At 57.5% G+C, this 21514-nt stretch overlaps 1 protein-coding gene across 1 annotated transcript in view; it reads left to right on the top strand.

Moving 5' to 3' along the window:
• PAPLN (papilin, proteoglycan like sulfated glycoprotein) overlaps positions 1 to 21514 on the top strand; it is a 35092-nt gene that overhangs the window by 13180 nt on the left and 398 nt on the right. The window contains exons 13-24 of the mRNA XM_045578872.1: positions 264 to 405; positions 9567 to 9807; positions 11839 to 11950; positions 12402 to 12540; positions 13446 to 13839; positions 14331 to 14468; positions 14608 to 14729; positions 15022 to 15127; positions 15668 to 15805; positions 16363 to 16490; positions 16570 to 16678; positions 18477 to 18643. Of these exons, the coding sequence (XP_045434828.1) occupies positions 264 to 405; positions 9567 to 9807; positions 11839 to 11950; positions 12402 to 12540; positions 13446 to 13839; positions 14331 to 14468; positions 14608 to 14729; positions 15022 to 15127; positions 15668 to 15805; positions 16363 to 16490; positions 16570 to 16678; positions 18477 to 18643 (1936 nt within the window). The remainder of the gene's footprint in view (positions 1 to 263; positions 406 to 9566; positions 9808 to 11838; positions 11951 to 12401; positions 12541 to 13445; positions 13840 to 14330; positions 14469 to 14607; positions 14730 to 15021; positions 15128 to 15667; positions 15806 to 16362; positions 16491 to 16569; positions 16679 to 18476; positions 18644 to 21514) is intronic.

Genomic DNA, 21514 nt, shown 5'->3' with positions numbered 1-21514 from the left:
CCCTCCCTCCCTCCCTCCTCCCTCCCTCTTTCCCTCCCTCCTCCCTCCTTTCCTTCCTCTTCCCTCCTCCCTCCCTCCCTCCCTCCCCTCCCTCCTCCCTCCCTCCCTCCCTCCCTCCCTCTCTCCCTCCCTCCTCCCTCCTCCCTCCCTCCCTCCCTCTCTCCCTCCCTCCTCCCTTCCTCCTCCCTCCCTCTCTCCCTGCGCCCGCTCCTGCGCCCGGTGTCTCTCTGTCACACGCTGTGCCTCTTCTCACCCGGGCCCAGTGCTCCCAGAGCTGCGGCTCAGGCACGCGGAGACGGCAGGTGGCGTGTGCCATCGGGCCGCCCGGCCACTGCGAGAGCCTGCCGCTGCGGAGGCCTGCGGAGGAGGAGCCCTGCAGCCCGCAGCCCTGCCCGCCTCCTCCGGGTAAGGACGGGGAGAGGCCTGCCCTGCTCCACCCTCCCTCTCCGCAGCTCCCCACCACCCGGCCGCCCTGTCCCCCTCAGAGCCGTCCCTCGGCCCGCCCACAGCTCCGTGCTGCGGTCACTCCAGGCTAGTTTTCTCTGGCTGCGGAGGTTGTATCTGACCTGCAGGGCTACGGGTTATCAACTTTTCGAGGGCCTTCCTCATTCCTGCCCTCAGCCCTTGGCTCTGCAGGCAGGAGGGTACTCAGTGTTTGCTGACTGAGGGCAGTGCTGGGAGGGGCCAGGAAAGATGGTCCCTGCACACTGCACACACTGCACACACTGCATACACTGCACACAGCACACACTGCACACACTGCATACACTGCACACACGGCACACACGGCACACACTGCACACACTGCTCCTGTGTCTGCCCCCCTCCTCCCCTGGTCCCCACTGGGAGAGGGAGTCCGGGCGGGAGGAGCTCTGGAGGAGGGTCACGGGGTGAGCACTTGCTCGGTGCGAGGATGTGCGGGCTGGGCTGGGGGTGGGGGGGGCCTGGTTCGGCGGAGAGGCGTGCTGGGCCCTGACATACTGGTGATGGGACCCGGGAGCAGGGAGCCGTGATGGGACCCGGGAGCCGTGATGGGGACCCGGGAGCAGGGAGCCATGATGGGACCAGTGAGCCGTGATGGGGACCCGGGAGCCGTGATGGGGACCCGGGAGCCGTGATGGGACCAGTGAGCCGTGATGGGGACCCGGGAGCTGTGATGGGACCAGTGAGCCGTGATGGGGACCCGGGAGCCGTGATGGGACCCGGGAGCCGTGATGGGGACCCGGGAGCCGTGATGGGGACCCGGGAGCCGTGATGGGGACCTGGGAGCCGTGATGGGACCAGGGAGCCGTGATGGGACCAGGGAGCCATGATGGGACCCGGGAGCCATGATGGGACCCGGGAGCCATGATGGGACCCGGGAGCCGTGATGGGACCTGGGAGCCGTGATGGGGAGCAGGGAGCTGTGATGGGGACCCGGGAGCTGTGATGGGACGCGGGAGCCGTGATGGGACCTGGGAGCCCTGATGGAACCTGGGAGCCCTGGGGAGCAGGGAGCCGTGATGAGGACCCGGGAGCCGTGATGGGACCCGGGAGCCCTGGGGAGCAGGGAGCCGTGATGGGGACCCGGGAGCCGTGATGGGGACCAGTGAGCCGTGATGGGGAGTCGTGATGGGGAGCAGGGAGCCGTGATGGGACCCGGGAGCTGTGATGGGACCAGGGAGCCGTGATGGGGAGCAGGGGAGCAGTAGGATTCCATGGAGGCACATGGCAGGGCGGCCAAGAACCAGGGCCTGGAGTTCACAATGGACCTGGGTTCAAATCTCCACTCCATTGCCGACAAATCCATGTGGCCCTGGCACCTGCCCCGCCCCCGACTGTGTGACGGGTCAGGGCGGGGACGCCCAGGCTTGTGGGGAGTTGCTGGCACCAGGCCTGCGCCACAGTCTCGAGCAGCAAAGCGTTGGCTGTGGCGGTGGAGAGGCCAGAGAGGCCCTGGGCCTGGCCCCGGGAGCAGGGCAGGAGGCTCCTCGGCTCCTGTGACCCAGCTCCCTGCCCGAGAGGCGTCCACATGGGCGGGAGGGGAGGGGGGAGAACTTCAGGCCCGGCTGAGTTGTTAGAGCAAGAACCTCCACCCACAGGATTTTTAAAAATCCCTTGTTGGAAGTATTGCCTGTGTCCCCTTCCCCCAGTCCTCTCCCAGCCCCCACCCCACCCCTGCCCCGCCCGGCACAGCCGTTTACAATGTGCGCGCACCGTGGGAAGGAGTCTGGGGAATCAGGAAATAGTGTATGTGGAGAAGCTGCGATCGCCATCGGTCCGCCCATGGTGGCTGAGGTCCTTCCTGTGACGGGCTGGTTTGTGTCTGCTTTCCCCGTGAGGGCCACTTGGTTTGTGACCATTTTTCCAGCCTCAGGATTTCTGGGAGCTTCTTAGCTGTCACTGATGCTGTTGTGCACTTGGCAGGTGTCCGGGAGGAGGGATCCAGGTCAAAGGAGGAGGCCATGAGGGTGGGTGTCGGAGTGGACACCCAGCTACCTCTGCTTCCTCCTCTTTCTAGAAATAGAATGCCAGCTGAAACCGGTCTGGCTCAGTGGATAGAGCGTCGGCCTGGGGACTGAAAGGTCCCAGGTTTGATTTCGGTCAAGGGCATGTACCTTGGTTGTGGGCACATCCCCAGTGGGGGTGTGCAGGAGGCAGCTAATGGATGTTTCTAACTCTCTATCCTTCTCTCTTCCTCTCTGTAAAGAATCAATTAAAAAAAAAAAGAAATAAATAAAACGCCAGCCATAGATGGCAGTGAGCATTTTCTGAGAGCCACATTAAAAGAAAAATAAAAGGAAATAAGTACCTTTATACTTAATAAAAATTTTACTTAACACGCAATTCAAATAAAAATCATGAATGGGATATTTTTGCATTCATTCTACACAACATTTAAAGATAAATAAATCTTCAGCATCCAATATATAATTTGTGCTTAGAGCACAGCTCCATTCGGATGCTAACATTCACCGCACAGGTGATCGACATTTAGATTTCATAAAATGTGCAGTTGACAGATAGACTGACTACCCACGTTGTTCCGGACATTCCGGGTGTTTTCCTATAAATGAATCAAGCGTCAGTATCTGGATTTAAAATTAAGTGAATCCTGATGAACGAATGTCAAACTCCATTCTGCATCCCTCTGGCCCCATCCCCAGTGCCCAGTGCTCTGCCTCAGCCCGGGTGCGAGGTGGTGACGGACGCTCAGGCTGCACTGGTCAGGGGGGCCCAGGGGAGACGCTGAGAGTCCCGGGGGAAGCGGGGACGCCGTGAAAGCTGTTGGGGAGGACAAACTGGGCACCTGCCCGAGGGTCAGACTGCCCGAGGGTCAGACGGACTGAGGGTCAGACGGACTGAGGGTCAGACGGACTGAGGGTCAGACTGCCCGAGGGTCAGACGGACTGAGGGTCAGACGGACTGAGGGTCAGACTGCCCGAGGGTCAGACGGACTGAGGGTCAGACGGACTGACGGTCAGACGGACCGAGGGTCAGACGGACTGAGGGTCAGACGGACTGAGGGTCAGACTGCCCGAGGGTCAGACGGACTGAGGGTCAGACGGACTGAGGGTCGGACTGCCCGAGGGTCAGACGGACTGAGGGGCAGACGGACTGAGGGTCGGACTGCCCGAGGGTCAGACGGACTGAGGGTCAGACTGCCCGAGGGTCAGACGGACTGAGGGTCAGACGGACTGAGGGTCGGACTGCCCGAGGGTCAGACGGACTGAGGGTCAGACGGACTGAGGGTCAGACGGACTGAGGGTCAGACGGACTGAGGGTCGGACTGCCCGAGGGTCAGACGGACTGAGGGTCAGACGGACTGAGGGTCAGACTGCCCGAGGGTCAGACGGACTGAGGGGCAGACGGACTGAGGGGCAGACGGACTGAGGGTCAGACTGCCCGAGGGTCAGACGGACTGAGGGTCAGACGGACTGAGGGTCAGACGGACTGACGGTCAGACTGCCTGAGGGTCAGACGGACTGAGGGTCAGACGGACTGAGGGTCAGACGGACTGAGGGTCAGACTGCCCGAGGGTCAGACGGACTGAGGGTCAGACGGACTGAGGGTCAGACGGACTGACGGTCAGACTGCCCGAGGGTCAGACGGACTGAGGGTCAGACGGACTGAGGGTCAGACGGACTGAGGGTCAGACTGCCCGAGGGTCAGACGGACTGAGGGTCAGACTGCCCGAGGGTCAGACGGACTGAGGGGCAGACGGACTGAGGGTCAGACGGACTGAGGGTCAGACTGCCTGAGGGTCAGACGGACTGAGGGTCAGACTGCCTGAGGGTCAGACGGACTGAGGGTCAGACTGCCTGAGGGTCAGACTGCCTGAGGGTCAGACGGACTGAGGGTCAGACGGACTGAGGGGCAGACGGACTGAGGGTCAGACTGCCCGAGGGTCAGACGGACTGAGGGTCAGACGGACTGAGGGTCGGACTGCCCGAGGGTCAGACGGACTGAGGGGGGACAGTTGGGAGGCAGGAGCCGGTGGGGAGCGGCTGCAGACATTCACGGGCTGTGGAAGTGATAGAAGCCGAGGGACAGGTGCTGGCCCCGCAGGGCCTGACCCGAGGGGGTGTGGGAAGGGGTCCTGGAGTCACGGGAAGCCTGAACGGAGGGTGGGGAGAGTCCACGGGGGAGCCGGAGGCAGGGTGGGCGTGGCAGACAGGGCCTCCCGCCTGGGGTGGCAGGAGGACAGCAGGCAGAGTCCCCGGGCCAGCTGGGGACCAGGACTACGGCCTGAGAGACGGGGGTGGGGAGGTGACAGAGCTGGAGGGAGGTTTGGGCCTGGGTGGGAGGGCAATAAAACGAACACAAAGATTCGTATCTACTGAAAAATCCACCCCCACGTTGTTAGTTTGTAAGGATCCCCTGGGGACTGGCAAGATGCAGTCCACATGGGAATGGAATGTTCACTTTTTAACTTTCTTCCGTTGTGTAATAATGTGCTTATGCTGGAAGATGTGAAAAACGCGGACAGATAGGAGACAGGACCCCCGCATCCCTCCAGCACATGCATCCACCCACGGAGCACTGAGAAACGTCCACTCCGAGCCTTTGGGGTGGTTCTCGAAGTCTTACTCATCATTTAAAAATTCCCGTCTCCTTTACTCAGTCTTTTGCCTTTTTCTCCAGCATTTTATGAAGAAAAACATGTTGAATAACTGTCATGGTGATTGGGTATAATAAGCCATAGCATTCACCCATTCTAATGATATCATTCATGATTTTCAGTAAATTTACCCAGCTGAATAAGACAGAGGAAACTTTTAAATATGGAAACAGAGAACTGTATAGGGAGGAGCCCTGTACCCACCTTCTAAATTCTACAATTAATTTTTTTTTTCCCCCCAGAGAGGAAGGGAGAGGGAGAGAGAGAAACATCGATGAGGAGAGAGAATCATTGACCGGCTGCCTCCTGCATGCCCCACATTGGGACGAGCCCACAGCCCTGGACCAGACTGCTTTTCATTGTTCTCTTTCTGCTCTTCCCTCTAGCAACCCAGTTACTGTTTATGTGGACTCTTTACGGAGGTAAAACTCACAGAGTGTACATGTCATTGTGTTTAACTTGTGCTGTTCGGTGGGTCACAGTGTTGCTCAAAACCACCCCCTGCCCAGTGTCAGAAAAGTTCGTCCCCCAGGAGAGCACGGTGGGCCCACTGAGGCACCACTCCCCACAAAACCCACTCCTCCTCGGAGGCCTGACCTGCTTTCCGTCTTTATGGATTTGCCGATCTGGACTTCAAGGAGGAAAAGGATCCGTACACCTTTAGTGCCTAGCTCCGTTCACTTAGCAAGTGCTTCTGAGGTGCCCCAAGTTGCAGCATGCACCGGCAAGCCATTGCTTTTTATTTTTAAATTAATGTATTATTATTGGCAATATTACAGATGTCCCCCACCTCCCCCCTCCACTCCCCTCCAACCAGCCCCCGCCCCCTGCCCCAGGCCTTCACCACACTATGTCCGTGTCCATGGCTGTGCATATATGCATGGAAGTCTTTGGTCCATCTCCTCCCGCCCACCCCCAATGCCATTGCTGTTTCTGGCTGAATCACTCTCCTGTGGACACCCCACCATTTGTTTACCCGTTCGTCTGCAGCCGGACACTTGGGTCGTTTCCACCTTTGGCTGTGTCGGGTAGTGCTGCCACAAACATTCACACACACGTTTCTGTGTGGACGTGGGTTTTCATTTCTCAGGTTTGTGCCTAGGAGTGGGATTGATAGACTCGATGGTTATTCCCACATTTAGTGTTTTGAGGAACTGTTTCCACAGCGGCCGCACCGTTTTACATTCCCGCCAGCAATGAGGACAGTGCCAGTCTGTCCACATCTTCTCCCACAGTTATTATTCAGATTAGAAATAATTACATCTATACTAGCAGCCCAGCACGAGAATCCGTGTGCCAGTGGCTCTCTGTGGGGCCTGGCCGCTTCGTGCCGGCTGCCCAGAGGCCCATCTGCTGCCCAGAGGCCCATCCGTGGCCGGGCACAGAACGCTTTCCTTGTTGCCGGGGCGACAAGCCCCCCCCCCCCCCCGTCGGTGCCCGCTGCCCAGAGGCCCTCACGGCTGGGGTGGAACACTTGCCTCATCGCCGTGGCGACGAAGTAAGCATTCCACCACGGCGCTCATGCTGCCCACTCTCAGTTCTCAGCAGCCACCCATCCAGCAGGGCTGAGAGGACTGGGTGCCGCCATCTTGTGGCTATGGGCACTGCATCTTTGTGATGGAGTGATGGTTAATTTGCATATTATTTTTTTTATTACCTAGGATTACATAGGATATTCTTTTTTTGGGGAGGGACATTCTTTTTTTCTTTTTTTTTTAAATAAATCTTTATTGTTCATATTATTACAAATGTTCCTCTTTTTACCCCCCCTCCATTGCTCCCTTCCACCAGGTTCCCACCTCACCCTCTGCCCTTTCCCCACCCCTCATTGTCCTCACCCATAGGTGCACAGTTTATGTTCAGTCTCTTCCCACAGCCCCATCTCCCCTTTTCCCTGAGAATCATCAGTTCACTCCCCTTCCATACCTCTGATTCTATTATATTCAACAGTTAATATTGTTCATCAGATTTTTAAAAAAATTTCCTTGGTTTTTAGATTCACTTGTTGATAGTTACGTATTTGTTGTTCATAGTTTTTATCTTTATTTACTTTCTCTTCTGAAAGAACCCCCTTCAGCAATTCATATAATTCTGGTTTGGTGGTGATGAACTCCTTTAGCTTTATTTTTTATTTTTTATTAGTGAAGCTCTTTATCTGGCCTTCGATTCTGAGTGATAGCTTTGCTGGGTAGATTATTTTTGGCTATAAGTTCTTATTATTCATCACCTTGAATATTTCTTGCTATTCCCGTCTGGCCTGCATGGTTTCTGTTGAGAAATCAGCTGACAATCGTATAGGTGCTCCTTTATAGGTAACTACCTGCTTGCTGCTTTTAATATACTCTCTTTGTCTTTTGCTCTTGGAATTTTAATTATGATTTGTCTTGGTGTGGTCCTCCTTGGATTCCTTTTGTTTGGAGTTCTGTGCACTTCCTGGACTTGTAAGTCTAATTCTTTCACCAGGTGGGGGAAGTTTTCTGTCACTATTTCTTTCAATATGTTTTCAATATCTTGCTCTCTCTCATCTTCTGGGACCCCCATAATTCTGATGTTTGTTCGCTTGAAGTTGTCCCAGAGTTTTCTTACATTATCTTCAACTTTCTGGATTCTCTTGCCTTCTTACTTCTGTGGAGGAGTGTCTTCTGGCTTTTTATGTTCCAAATCTTTGACTTGATTCTTGCAATCTTCCATTCTGTTTTTAGGACTCTGTATAATATGTTTTATGTCAGACAATATATTCTTTATTTCTTGTTGATCCCTTATTATTTCTTGTTGATTCCTTATTATTTCTAGTTGATCCCTTTTCATATCCTCATAGGACTTATCAATCTTTTCTAGGAAATTCCTGAAAAACCTTATAAGCGTAGATTTGAACTCTATATCCAGTCGTTTTTTTTGTCCTCCATTTCTTTCGTTTGTGATCTATTTCGTTGTCTCGGCATTTTTGCAGCTTCCCTGATGGGGCGGGGTTTCAGGGTGGAGCCTACAGACTTGGCTTCCATCAGCCATGCCTTATGAGGCTCCTGAGTCTCAGTATTCCTCAGGGTCCTTCAGTACTCGCTGCAAACACCTCTGAGAGTGAGGTGCCCTCGAGTTTCGCCTGCTACCAAACAGTCTAGGCTCTCCCCCAATGAGCCCGGAACTGGGGTTCAGTTCAGTTGGAAGTGGGGTTGGAAGTGGGGTTCAGAGCAGTCTGGAGCTTTTGTCTCCTTCCCAGGAGGGCAATCCCGCGGCACAGCCAACCATCCCTTCTCTGCGCGCAATGTGCGTGCCTCCGGGGGCTCTGCCTTTCGCTGTTCCCCCAGGATTCTGCCTCACAGCCCAGGCTCCCTCTGTACAAGCCTGGGTCCCCGGGGTCTGGCCTAGAACTGGGGTTCAGTGCTGTCGGGTCTGGGGTTCAGCACAGTCCAGAGCTTTTATCTCCTTCCCACTAGGGAACGCCAGCCAGGCACTGAGCCTCCTCCTCCTCTCCGGCTCTGTCCTCTCCGCATGCACAACATGTCTCCGTACCTTAGGCTTTTACAGCTCCTCTGATTTTCCTTCTGGTTTTCTCCTTCCTTCCTTGTAGAATTTCCAGTCAGTCAACTTTCCTGTAGCTCTGGGCAATGTCCATTTTATATTTTAGTTGTATTTTATTGAAATTGTTGTGTGCGGCTGTGGTTAGGTGTTTACCTGTGCAGCCATCTTGGATCCTCCTCTCTCTTTTTTCTACATAGGATATTCTTACTGATTCTGGAGGAAATGGAAGAGAGAGGCCAGGCTATTTAGATTCTTTTTATTTATCAGAGCCACTGTAGTGAGTGCGAGGCAGTACCTCATCTTTCCTGATGACCAATGATGTTGGATATCTCATGTGCTTTTTGGCCATTTGCATATCTTTGGGAAAATGCCTGTTCAATTTCTTTGCTTGTTTTTAGATTGGGTTATTTGTTCTTTCAACAATCCAATTTTTAAAAATTGTGTATGACATTTTGTATGTGTGTGTGTGTGTGTGTGTGTGTGTGTGTGTGTTTTATAGTTGGGATCAAACAGATGCTAATTTTATATCTAGCTTTCCTTTTTGCTGAACATGTAATATTGGTGTTTTCTATGGAATTAAAGACTCTTAGAACGTGGGAAGGGTCTTATGAAATCACAGGCCCTGCTCGTTTCCGTCCGCTGTGCTGGTCCCCCAGGCCTGCCTGACCCTCGGGTGGGAGCAGAGGCTGGTCAGGGCGGCCACGGCTCTCACACTCCTCTCCTCCTTCCCTCTGCTTCCCGCCGGCGGCCGGCTCCCCAGCAGGCAGGATGTGCACACCAGCTCCGGTCCCCGGGTGTCTTTGGGCCCTCAGGGGGCCCCCGCTTTGGATGAGAAGTGGCAGAAGCCCCGACCCAGGGCCCTGGGCATGAGGTTGGGGTGGGGTGAGTGGTTTGGGGGGGTGGAGGGAAGGACACGTCATGTGTCTTTGCTTTCTCATCTTTCTAGGTTCCAGAGACCAGTGGTGGGCACCCCGGGAGCAGCCCTCAGCTCCGGGTAACCCCAGAGGAGAGCAGGGCCCCCGCCTGCCAGCCCCCGCCCCCGCCTCGGCGCCGCAGCAGCCCCTGTGGGCTGCCTCGGGACCCCAGGACTGCAGGCTCGGCCCCCACGGCTGCTGCCCCGATGGCCACACGGCCTCGCTCGGGCCGCAGTGGCAAGGCTGCCCCGGGGCCTCTTGTCAGCAGAGCAGGTGGGTGCCTCTTCCTCTCACCAGGTCAGAGGCGTGTGCGTGTGCACGCGCGTGCACGTGTGTGTATGTGTGTGTCTCTCTGTGTGTGTGTGTGTGTCTGTGTGTCTGTGTGTGTGTGTCTGTGTGTCTCTGTGTGTGTGTCTGTGTGTGTCTGTGTCTCTGTGTGTGTGTATGTGTGTATGTGTGTGTGTCTCTGTGTGTGTGTCTGTGTGTGTGTGTGTCTGTGTGTGTGTGTCTGTGTGTCTCTCTGTGTGTGTCTGTGTGTCTGTGTGTCTCTCTGTGTGTGTCTCTGTGTCTGTGTCTGTCTGTGTGTGTCTGTGTCTGTCTGTGTGTGTCTGTGTGTCTCTCTGTGTGTGTCTGTGTCTCTGTGTGTGTGTATGTGTGTGTGGTGTATGTGTGTCTCTGTGTGTGTGTCTGTGTGTGTCTGTGTCTCTGTGTGTGTGTATGTGTGTGTGTCTCTGTGTGTGTGTCTGTGTGTGTGTGTGTCTGTGTGTGTGTCTCTGTGTGTCTCTCTGTGTGTGTCTGTGTCTCTGTGTGTGTGTCTCTGTGTGTGTGTGTCTGTGTGTGTGTGTCTGTGTGTCTCTCTGTGTGTGTCTGTGTGTGTGTGTCTGTGTGTCTCTCTGTGTGTGTCTGTGTCTCTGTGTGTGTATGTGTGTGTGGTGTATGTGTGTCTCTGTGTGTGTGTCTGTGTGTGTCTCTGTGTATGTGTGTGTCTCTGTGTGTCTCTCTGTGTGTGTCTGTGTCTGTGTGTCTGTGTCTGTCTGTGTGTGTCTGTGTCTGTGTGTCTCTCTGTGTGTGTGTGTGTGTCTGTGCGTGTCTGTCTGTGTGTGTGTCTGTGTGTGTGTGTATGTGTGTGTGTGGTGTCTGTGTGTCTCTGTGTGTGTGTGTCTGTGTGTGTGTATCTCTGTCTGTGTGTCTCTGTGTGTGTGTGTCTCTGTGTGTGTGTCTCTGTGTGTGTGTCTCTGTGTGTCTGTGTCTGTGTGTCTCTGTGTGTGTGTCTGTGTGTGTGTGTGTCTGTGTGTCTGTCTGTGTGTGGTGTCTGTGTGTATGTGTGTGTGTGTGTCTCTGTGTGTGTGTGTCTGTCTGTGTGTGTCTGTCTGTGTGTGGTGTCTGTGTGTATGTGTGTGTGTGTGTCTCTGTGTGTGTATGTCTGTCTGTGTGTGTCTGTCTGTGTGTGTGTGTGTCTGTGTCTCTCTCTGTGTGTGTGTGTGTGTGTGTTTGTGGGGGGGGAGGCGCTGGTGGGGAAAGCAGCCTCTGCTCAGAGGGTGGGTGGGTTTGCCGAGCCCAGGAACGGGACCACAGAGGTCGCTGCAGCCCTGACTGCCTCCGCTGGGCTGGCCGCGCCTCCTCCTGCTGTGCTTTGTGAATGGGGGAGGAGGGCCGCTCCCTCTGCAGAGTGGGGCTGTCGCCCGAGGCTCTGGGAAGGCACGAGGCTCTGGGAAGGCACGGGGTTGGGTTCCAGCTTTCAGTCCACCCCAGGCCCCACTCCCTCGGGCTAAGTACGAAGGACCCGGACGGTGGGGCCAGCGGCCTGGGGGTGAGCCCGGCTCAGCCGCTGGATGGCGGGGTGCTGGGTGGCAGCCTCTCTGGTCTGGGCCCCCTCGGCTGCGACCGGAGCAGTGGCAGCCGTTGGCTGGGGCGGCCGTGAGGACCAGCAGACCCCACAGGGCCTGCCCCGGGGAGGGTGCTCGGATCTGCTCTTCCTTTCACCGTCCTTCCCAAGCCCCGGTTTGGGTGAAATGCGTGCCGGCTTCTGACCCTCTTTCTGTTTTATACGCCCGGGTCTGGCGATGAGGCCGCTCCGGAGGCGGGATGTGTGCGCGGTCATCAGGCTGCCCTCCCCGCTGGCCGCTCCGGGGCTGGTGGACTAGCGTGTGGGGTGGGTGTGCGAGCTGGGATATGCGTTCAGGGACGCGGCCTCTCCTCCTGGAGAGTGGGTGCCCTGGCCAGCCCGGCGCAGGGTCCCGGGTGCTGGAAGCTCGGTCCCCGGGCGGGGCCGGGCGGTGAGCACAGGGCTGTGGTGTCTGCTAGGTACGGGTGCTGCCCTGACGGGGTGTCTGTGGCTGAGGGGCCCCACCACGCTGGCTGCGCCACGGCTCACGGCGGTGACAGGCGGTCGGGGTCCAGAGCAGTGGCCCCCACGGTGAGTGCCCCGTTCACGCGGGCGGAGCCAGCCTGCACCCCGCTCTGTGCCCGCACCCCGCTCTGTGCCCGCACCCCGCTCTGTGCCCGCACCCTGCTCTGTGCCCGCACCCCGCTCTGTGCCCGCACCCTGCTCTGTGCCCGCACCCTGCTCTGTGCCCGCACCCCGCTCTGTGCCCGCACCCTGCTCTGTGCAGGGAGGAGGTCTCTGGCACCTGTGGGCCTGGGGCGTCCTCTCCAGGACACACGCTTCAGAGACGTCTGGGGCTGGGGGTTTCGTCTGCTGTCCTCCGGGCCCCTGATCTGCCCCAGGGCTGGCGTTCTGCACGGGGCGGGTGTGTGTGTGTGTGTGTGTGTGTGTGTGTCACAGTCTGTCTCTTCCACTCCTGCCATCCTCTCCCTGCCATCCGAGAGCCCACCAGGAAGCGGATCTGTTCCCGCTTCTTCCCCAGGTGCCCCGGGCCCAGCAGCCCCAGGCCCAGCAGGGCGAGCCCACGGAGTGCCGCGGCTCCCAGTTTGGCTGTTGCTATGACAACGTGGCCTCCGCAGCAGGCCCTTTTGGGGAAGGCTGTGTGGGCCGGCCCAGCTACGGTGAGTGGGTGCCCTCCTCAGCCCCATGGGCAGGCCCTGGTCCCCCCTCATAGCCAAGACCTTCCTGGGCCCGGTGGTTGGTTCATTCTTCCACGAGGATGTACCCAGCGCCCCCTGGGTGCCAGGCCGGGAACAGCGGTCTGTTCATCCCCAGTTCTCTTGCACTGAGGCCGCTGGGCTGCGGTGGGGTCGGGAGAGTGTAGGTGGGGACCCCACAGAGGAGGAAGGCCCGTCCTCCCTGGGGGCTCAGACCCCGTCAGAGCAGAGGTGGTGCAGGGTCAGTGCCTGTGGATGGGGTGTCCCTGCCCTGCCGGGGGCGAGACCTGGAAGGAGGTATTGGGGCTGGAGTGGGGATGCATGGACGGAGCTTTGGGGGACCCACGTGGAGACGCTGGAGGCCAGGCAGGCTGGTCTGGGTCTGCAGGAGGCTCTGAGCTGAACGTGGAGGGGAGGCCATGCTGGGCGGGGGCAGGTGGGCTGGAGGGTGTTCAGAGGCTGGCGAAGGGGCCTGGGCACAGGGTGGGCCCCTCACAGGCCATCTGCACAGGCTCCTGGAGCTCAGGGCTGGGTCAAGCCCTGGGGTGCCCTGGGTGTGCACTCCACGGGCCTGGTCAGGGATGGGGGTGCGGGGGCCAGTCCAGGGAGCTCCCAGGCCTGACTTTCTGGGAGGCTCTGGTTCTGTGGGTGGAGGTGCCAGGATGAGTCGGAGGCTGCTCTGTGCCCAGGTGTAGGCAGTGAGCAGACTGCCCCAGGGCCGGGGAGGGGCCGGGCCGGGGCTGGGGCCGGGACGAAGGCTGCTCCATAGACTGGAAGGCTCCTGTCTCCGAGGGGATGCGGGCAGTTCCTGGCAGGGCTCTGCTGGGCCGTGGTGGCCGCCTCAGTGCTGTCCGCGCTCCTGCCCGCAGCCTACCCCGTGGGGTGCCTGCTGCCCAGCGCCCTGGGCTCCTGCACAGACTGGGCCCCTCGCTGGTACTTCATCGCCTCCGTGGGCCGGTGTAACCGCTTCTGGTACGGCGGCTGCCACGGCAACGCCAACAACTTCGCCTCGGAGGAGGAGTGCATGAGCAGCTGCCGGGGGGCTCAGCAGGCACCCCGCCAGCCGGAGCCGGGGGCCGCGGGCCAGCGCGCCCACAGCAGCCCCGGAGGCCAGCGGGAGGCCGGCCGGCACAGGCCCGGGGCCGCGCACCAGCCCCCGGCCGCGGGGGAACGGCCCTGGGGCCCCGAGCTGGGCTCCAGCACCCCTGGACTGGGCGGAGATGCGGGGCGGCCAGCACCACCCTCCCACAGCTCCTCCTACAGGTGAGCCTCGCCTTCCCGGGTGGGGGGCCAGGGGCCCAGGCCCGGCCCGGCCTGTTGGATCCAAAACCCTGAGGCCAGCCGCCCTCCGCCCGCCCTGCCTGGAGGGCTGGCCAGTAGAAGGGGGACGCCAGCTCACCGGTCAGGGTGGGCAGCGCCTGTTAACTCCTTGGGCCTGTGCGTAGAAATGAGAGATTTGGGGAGATTAAAAACAACAGGAAGCAGGAGAGGTTAGTGTGACTGTGGCCTGGGCGGCCCCCATCCCCCACCTCCCACCCTCCACCCCCTCCTTGCCTGGGCTCAGTGCGTCCCTGCTGTGCCAGCCAGGCTGAGGGCAGTGCTTGGCTTGGGGGGAGCTGGGAGGGCAGATTCCTGAGTCCATGGGCTTCTGGAGTTTGGCCCCTCAGTGCCCGTGACAGGATGGGGCACAGACGAAGGGGCCCCGGTGGTGGCACCCATGCCCGCAGGCAGGTCCTCACCGCCCACCGCTGCAGGGTGAGCGAGGCCGGCGCGGAGCCCTCGCTGGTGCAGGCGGCCCTGGGGCAGGCGGTGCGGCTCTCCTGCCCGGATGCGGCCTCCACGGGCCTCCCTGCCAGGTGGCAGAAGGATGGGCAGCCCCTCTCCTCGGACAGGTGTGCGCGGGGTCCTCCCCCAGAGGTGGGCAGCCCCCTGACGCCCCCTGGGACGGGGGGAGGGGGGCCATGGCCCCTCCGGCTGGAGCACGGAGCCCGCGGGGGTCGGCTCACCGCTGTCCCCGTCCCCCTCGCTCAGACACAGGCTGCAGCCGGACGGCTCCCTGGTGGTCAGCCCCCTGCGGGCGGAGGACGCAGGCACCTACAGCTGCGGAGCCAGGCCAGGCCGGGACTCCCCGCAGATCCAGCTGCGCATCACAGGTCCCTGTCCCCTGCCCCAGGGGCCTGTCCCCTGCCTGTCCCCTGCCCCATCCCCTGCCTCAGGGGCCCAGGGCGGGAGGGACTGGCTGAGGGGCCGAGCCGGGCACCCCAGGACAGAGGGGCTGGGGTGCTCCGGGCCCAGGCATGCGGGGCAGGTGCTGGGGTGGAGTCTTGCTCCTCATGGCCCTCATTTCTCCACGATCCCACCTGGCCTCATGGCCGACCCTTCCCTCCCCTTCCTCCCCTTCCCCCCTCCTCCCCGCCACTCCTTCCTTCTCCTGGCCTCACACAGGGGGTGACGTCCCTGCCCAGGGCCACCGCGCTCAGGACTCCGGCCCAGGGCGGGACGCTGGGGGCCTGGGGGCCATCTCCTCTCCGCACCCACGGCCCTCCACCAGGTAACGGGGCAGAGTACCCCCCATGGAGTCCGGGGCCCAGGGGACGGGGGAAGGGAAGGGGAGCGGGTCCCCGGCCGTGTGCTGTGCCCAGGCTCGCTGGCCCTGCTCAGGGCCCTGAGAGGGGAGAACTGGACAGCATGGCTCCTTAGCCAGCCCTGGGGGAGGAAGAGCGGGAGCAGGGCCGCGGCCAGGACTCGGGAGCGGGGGAAGGGAAGTCGGGGTTAGGGCCCAGGACAGCTTTGAAGAAGAGCGCGGTTTGCAGGGGCTGCAGGGAACCCAGGCCACCCACCCAGAGTCGGATGTGTGGGGTGCGGAGGAGCAGCCTGAGAGTCTGGGGTGGGGGGAGGAAGTGGAGGTGGCCGCTGGACTTCGGCCAGTAGTTGATGGGGTCCCTGGCAGGACAGCGGGAGGCTTTAGGAAGCTACATCTGGCTGGAGAAGGAGGGGCCCTTGGGGCTTGTGCAGAGGTCCCGACCCCATGCTGGATGGGAATGGGGGGCAGCAGCAGGGCCCCTCAGGGCTGTGGGTGCTTGTCCTGCAGGCTGCGCCTGGACCAGAGCCAGCCTGGGGTGGTGGACGCCCATCCCGGCCAGCGGGTCCGGTTGACTTGTCGCACTGAGGGCTTCCCACCCCCAACCATCGAGTGGCAGAGGGATGGGCAGACCCTCTCTTCTCCCAGGTTTGTCCGCCCCTCTGCCCTCCCTGCCGTCCCCGCCCCGCCCTGTGCAGGCCCTTGGGGGAGGGAGCTGCCAGGAGTCACTGGCCCGTCAGGGGCTCTCCAGATGGAGCTGCTGGGCACAGGGCTCCGTGGGCCTTTCCAGAGTGGGCAGAGGGCAGAGGAGCAGGGCAGCTGACAGGTGGTGGCTGGGGCGGGAGGGGGCAGGCAGTCCTGGCTGTCGTTGTAATGGCTAGTGTGGCCCCATGTGAGCGTGTGTGGTCTCCACACAGTCTGCAGAAAATCCTACCCCAGAAGCTTACCACCCCACAGCCCCTCAGTGGCAAGACCAGGATGTGAGCCTGCTAAACGAGCAGAGCCAAAACTGGAAACCCACATTATGTTGTGTCAGAGAATGTGAAATGATTTATTACCAGGACTAAAGTCAGGCACCTTCAAGTAAACGAGCGCGGGCAGCTGGTTGCCCACGGGCCCTGTCAGACCCTCTCACCTGGAAAAGGACCCCCCCCCCCCATCTCCACCTGCATGGGCTGGAGCCCCCGCCTCTGCTTGGTTCCCAGACACCAGCAGCAGCCCGATGGGTCTCTGGTCATCAGCCAAGTGGCTGTGGAAGACGGTGGCTTCTACGCCTGTGTCGCCTTCAACGGGCAGGACCGAGAGCAGCGATGGGTGCAGCTCAGGGTTCAGGGTGAGGGGCAGGGAGGGTGGGACGGAGGGTGACTGGGAGGCTCCGCAGAGTGGCTAACAGTGCCCCTCCTTGGGCCCAGGGGAGCTGACAATCACAGGGCTGCCCTCCACGGTGACGGTGCGGGAAGGTGACACGGCCAGGCTGCAGTGTGTGGTGGCAGGAGAAAGCGTGAACATCAGATGGTCCCGGTAAGGCCCACCTCTCTGCAGGGACGCTGCTGGTGCTGCCCAGGGAGGCCCACAGGGCTGCTCTCTTCTGTTGGCGGGGCCATACCAGCGTTTCTCAGCTCCAGCTCTATTGCCAGTTCGGACCCGGTAATCTGGGCTACCCTGTGCGTTGTTGGGTGTCTAGCATCATCCAGGCCAGCACCCCCTGGCTGCCAGCAGCACCTCTGCAGGACAGTAAGAAATGTCTCCAGATGATGCCAAATAGCCCCTCGGTGGCACGGTCTCCCCGGGGCTGAGAACCATGGGGCTGCACGCAGCTCTGGGGACTTCAGCAGCCTTTTGGGACTCGGTGGGTCTGATTCGTTCATTCAGCACGCACCTTTTGCCTTCCTCCTCCTCGCAGCGTCTAGCAGGCTGGCTCTGAGGGCCCTGGATCGTCAGAGCCCCCTAGATACTCTCAGGCGGGAGCTGCCCAGTGCCTGAGTGCTGCCGGCACACTGAGGAGCGAGGCTGACTCCCTCGGGGAGAACCAAGGAAGGGGTGGCAGGCGGTGGCTTTGGCTGGGCCTTGAAGGCTGAGGAGGGGAGAATGTTCTTGGTCAAGTGACAGGTGATCCCAGGACAGGAAAGGCCCTCACCCTGGACTGGGCTTATACCTTCACCTTTACCTCCCCCGGGTCTTCCCTGTGGGAACATGCCCAGGACTCCCGCCTCACAGCACCTGTGTACAGCCTGTCTCCACCCGGTCACCACACCCTCGGACGGGGCCAAGGCCACCAGCTGTTCGCCTGCTTCTAAGTCTTCTGGACACACCCTGTCCCCACACGGCCCAGGCCCTTCCTGCTCCTTTCCTAGCTGGCTCATCTCCGCACAGCCGTCCCTTAGAAGCCAGCGGACCTCAAGGTCTGGCCGTGGTCCTCGGGTTATCTAACTTCCCCTTCGGCAAACATGCAGACACATGGTTTCAGGGACCATCCAGTGGTGACCATGATCTGGTTCCAGACCTCAAACCCAATGCCTCCTGGTATCTCACAGGCCCACAAAATGCAAAACGGTGGAAAATAACCTCACCATTCACCCCTCATCACTGTCCTGGGTCTCCCATGGTGGAGGAGCACCCCATTACCCAGCACCCACCCTAGAAACCGCTATCCTTCTCGAGTTCTCCTCCTCCCACATCCGACCCTCATTGCCTGTGTCATCTTCCTATGCAGCAGCCTCTGACCTGGTCTGTTTCCAGGCTTGGCCCCCAACCTCCCCCGCAGTCAGACTTTCTGAGCACAAATGCCATGTCAGTCCTATTGCCCTCCGGATCCAGTCCGACTCCTGGCCAGAGCCAAGCACACTTCCTCTCGCCCCGGCCATGGCCTTCCTCAAAGAGTCGCCATGTTGCCCTCTCTTCCAGCCAGCTGCAGCCGCCTCCTCAGGCCAGTCTCCCCCAAATACATGCACCCCCACCCCAATGCCCTGGAGGCGGGGAACGCTTATTGCTTCATCCAGCACAGGCCTGGCCCCTCCTGGCTGCCTCGTCCTTGGTTAATGGAGTGAGTGTGTTTCTCTGTGGGAGGCATTTACGGCCCTCAGAGCACCGTGCTGTTGGTGTGCTCGTCACTTCTGTTTCGCTTTGATAATGTCCTATCTTTTGGGCACCCTGTCCCACCTCTTCTAGGTGAGGGCCATCTGTCTGTCCACGGAGAGGGAGCAGCTGACTCTGGAGTGGTCTCCGACTGTCTCCTCCCTCTGCCTCTTGGCCTGGGAGTAGCATCCCAGGGGCCGAAGACCGGAGGCCCTGGACAGCGCTCACGGCCTCTCCCCTCCAGGAACGGGCTGCCGATACGGGCCGATGGCCACCGTGTCCACCAGTCTCCAGACGGCACTTTGCTGATCCACAACCTGCGGGCCGGGGACCAGGGCTCCTACACGTGCAGCACCTACCGCGGCAGCCAGGCCGTGAGCCGCAGCACCGAGGTGAAGGTGGGCCCGCCAGGTAGGAAAGGCGCTTGTTCCCCGGCAGCCTCTGCGGCCCAGGGACTCTGGTCCGAGTCCTCACTCTGCCCGGCGCTGAAGTGTGACGCGGGGCAGGGCTGAGCCTTCCTGAGCCTCTCCTCAGTGTGCAGTGGGCTCCTCCACCGCCCGCAGGCTACAGTGAGGACGAAGGAAATAATGTGGATGACAGGCATGGCTCGTAGCTTAATAGGTTATGCTAAGTACCTTTTTTTTTTTTTTTTTTTTTTTTTTTTACTATTTTGAGAAATAGGATTGACTGGTAGTTTATAATAAGGCAGATCATTAAAATCTGTCCATTCTAATTAGGGCGGCAAACATGGTCCTACGCTTGGAAAGTGCCTGTAAGGCCCTGCGATCACACAGCCCAGACAGGAAAGGCAGGGGTTAGAGTCGCCATCTTACACATGACACAGTAATCAGGAGAGCTCCCGGGACTTCCACAGGTCAGGCCACAGATTTGTGGCCAAGTTGGCTAATCCTCATACTTAATGTTCTTTCCACTGAACTATTACACCTGGAGTGGGCGGAATTTTCCTGGCACTATTTAGTAAGTTGATATTTCAGCCTTCTATTCTCTATGTCTTGCTCTAAGCTGTTATCAAATTTCAACAAATCTAAGTACCATGTTTTAAGATGCATTTTAATAACACTAAGGAAAAAATGGCTAATTCAATGCGAGGACACCAATTAATTTGCAGTCCAGTTTGACAGGTGTTAAAATATGAAAGTAAGTGCATCTCAGAATTGATGAAAACAGCTTGTGGTATAATCTTCAATCTCACAAGAGCTCTGTGTTCAAATAAGCCAGAGGGACGGGGGGTGGGGTGGGAGGATGGAGGTGATCTTTGCCCTATGCCCCGTGTGCCTCCACACACCCTCAGTCTGGGCTCACTGAGCAGCAGGGCTGTGCCCGGGGCTGGAAGGAGCGGAGCTGAGGGAGAACGTGCCGGGGCCAGGCCTGCAGAATGAGGGTGGGGACCGGTCAGGGCAAGGGGAGAAAGTCTGTGGTAGAGTGTTGCTTAGGGGGTTGAACTGACACCCGGGCCTCTTTTCAAGTGCACACAGAACATTTTCCAGAATAACCAACATGTCAAGCCATAAAAGAAGTCTCAATAAATTAAGAAAACAAATCATATCAAGCATCTTTCCCAATCACAGTGGTATTAAACTAGAAATCGGAACAAGAAAACTGAAAATGACAAAAACATGCTATTAACCAATAAATGGGTTAACAATGAGATCAAGGAAGAAATGAAAAGATACCTTGAGATAAACGTAAATGGAAATACAATGACCCAAAATCTATGGGACACAGCCAAAGCAGTTTGAAGAGAAAGAGAAATAGTAATACAGGCCTACTTCAAAAAACAATAAAAATCCCCAACAATCTAACCTTGTATATAAAGGAACTAGAAAAAAAGAACAAAGCCCAAAGTGAGAAGGGAGTAATAATAAAGATCAGAGTGCAAATAAATGAGTTAGTTTTTAAAAAACAATAGAGCCCTAGCCAGTTTGGCTCAGTGGGTAGAGCGTTGGCCTGTGGACCGAAGGGTCATGGGTTCAATTTTGGTCAAGGGCACATACTTCGGTTGCAGGCTTGTTCCCCAGCCCTGATTGGGGCACATGTGGGAGGCAATCAATCTCACATTGATGTTTCTGTCTCTTCTCCTCCCACTCTCTCTCTCAAAAAAAAAAAAAAAAAAAAATTATCCTCAGGTGAGAATTAACAAAAATAAAAAACCTGAAAAGACAACCTACTGAATGGGAGAAGATTCTCACCATTGAAATATCCAATAAAAGGTTAATATCCAAAGTACACGAAGAACTCACAAAATTTACCAAAAACAATACCCCTCAAAACCTCAAACAACCCAATTAAAAAATGGGCAGAAGTCCTAAACAGACATTTCTCCACAGAGAATATACAGATGACCAATAGACATGTGAAAAAATGCTAAACATCATTAATCATCAGGGAAATATAAATTAAAATCACAATGAGATATCACTTCATACCTGTCGGAATGTTTATCTCCAATAAATCAACAAACAAGTGTTATCGAAGATGTGAAGAAAAGGGAGCCCTTGTGCACTGTTGGTGGGAATACAGATTGGTACAGCCACTATGGAAAACAGTATGGAGGTGCCTCAAAAAATTAAAAATACAACTGCCATATGACCCAACAATTCCAATTCTGGGTGTTTATCTGAAGAAATCCAAAACACAAATTTGAAAAGACATATGCATCCCTATGCTCACTGTAGCATTATTAGTAGCCAACATATGAAGCAACCTAAGTATCACTAAATTATTTGACGAAGACGTGGTACATATATATAAAATGGAATATTAATCATAAAAAAGTGAAATCTTGCCATTTGCAATAATATGGATGGACCCAGAGGGTATTATGCTAAGTGAAATAAGTCAGAGAAATACAAATACCATATGATTTTACTTACATGCGGAATCTAAAAAAAACCCCAAACAAACAAAATAGAAACTCAGATGCAGAGAACAGACTGATGATTTCCAGAGGGAAGAGAGTTCAGGAGGATGGGTGAAGAAGGGGAAGGGACTAAGATATACAAATTGCAATTGTAAAAACAGCCACAGGGCTGTAAAGCACAGCACAGGGAATAGTCAACAATATCCTAATTACTATGCACGGCTTAGATGGGAACTAGACTTACAGGATTTTGTAAGTTATATGAATGTGTAATCACTATGTCGCACACCTGAAACTAATATAACATTGTGTCAGCTATAATTGGGGGGGGGGGGGAAGAATGGGTGGAAATTGTGACCCCTCCTCGTAGTTGTACATACAGGTGTGGAAAGGTTCCAGGT

This window comes from Pipistrellus kuhlii, unplaced genomic scaffold, assembly GCF_014108245.1.
Source record: "Pipistrellus kuhlii isolate mPipKuh1 unplaced genomic scaffold, mPipKuh1.p scaffold_m20_p_1, whole genome shotgun sequence".
Taxonomy (NCBI): Eukaryota; Metazoa; Chordata; class Mammalia; order Chiroptera; family Vespertilionidae; genus Pipistrellus; species Pipistrellus kuhlii.
Note: the sequence above shows the minus strand (reverse complement) of the source record. Positions and strands in the feature narration are given on the sequence as shown.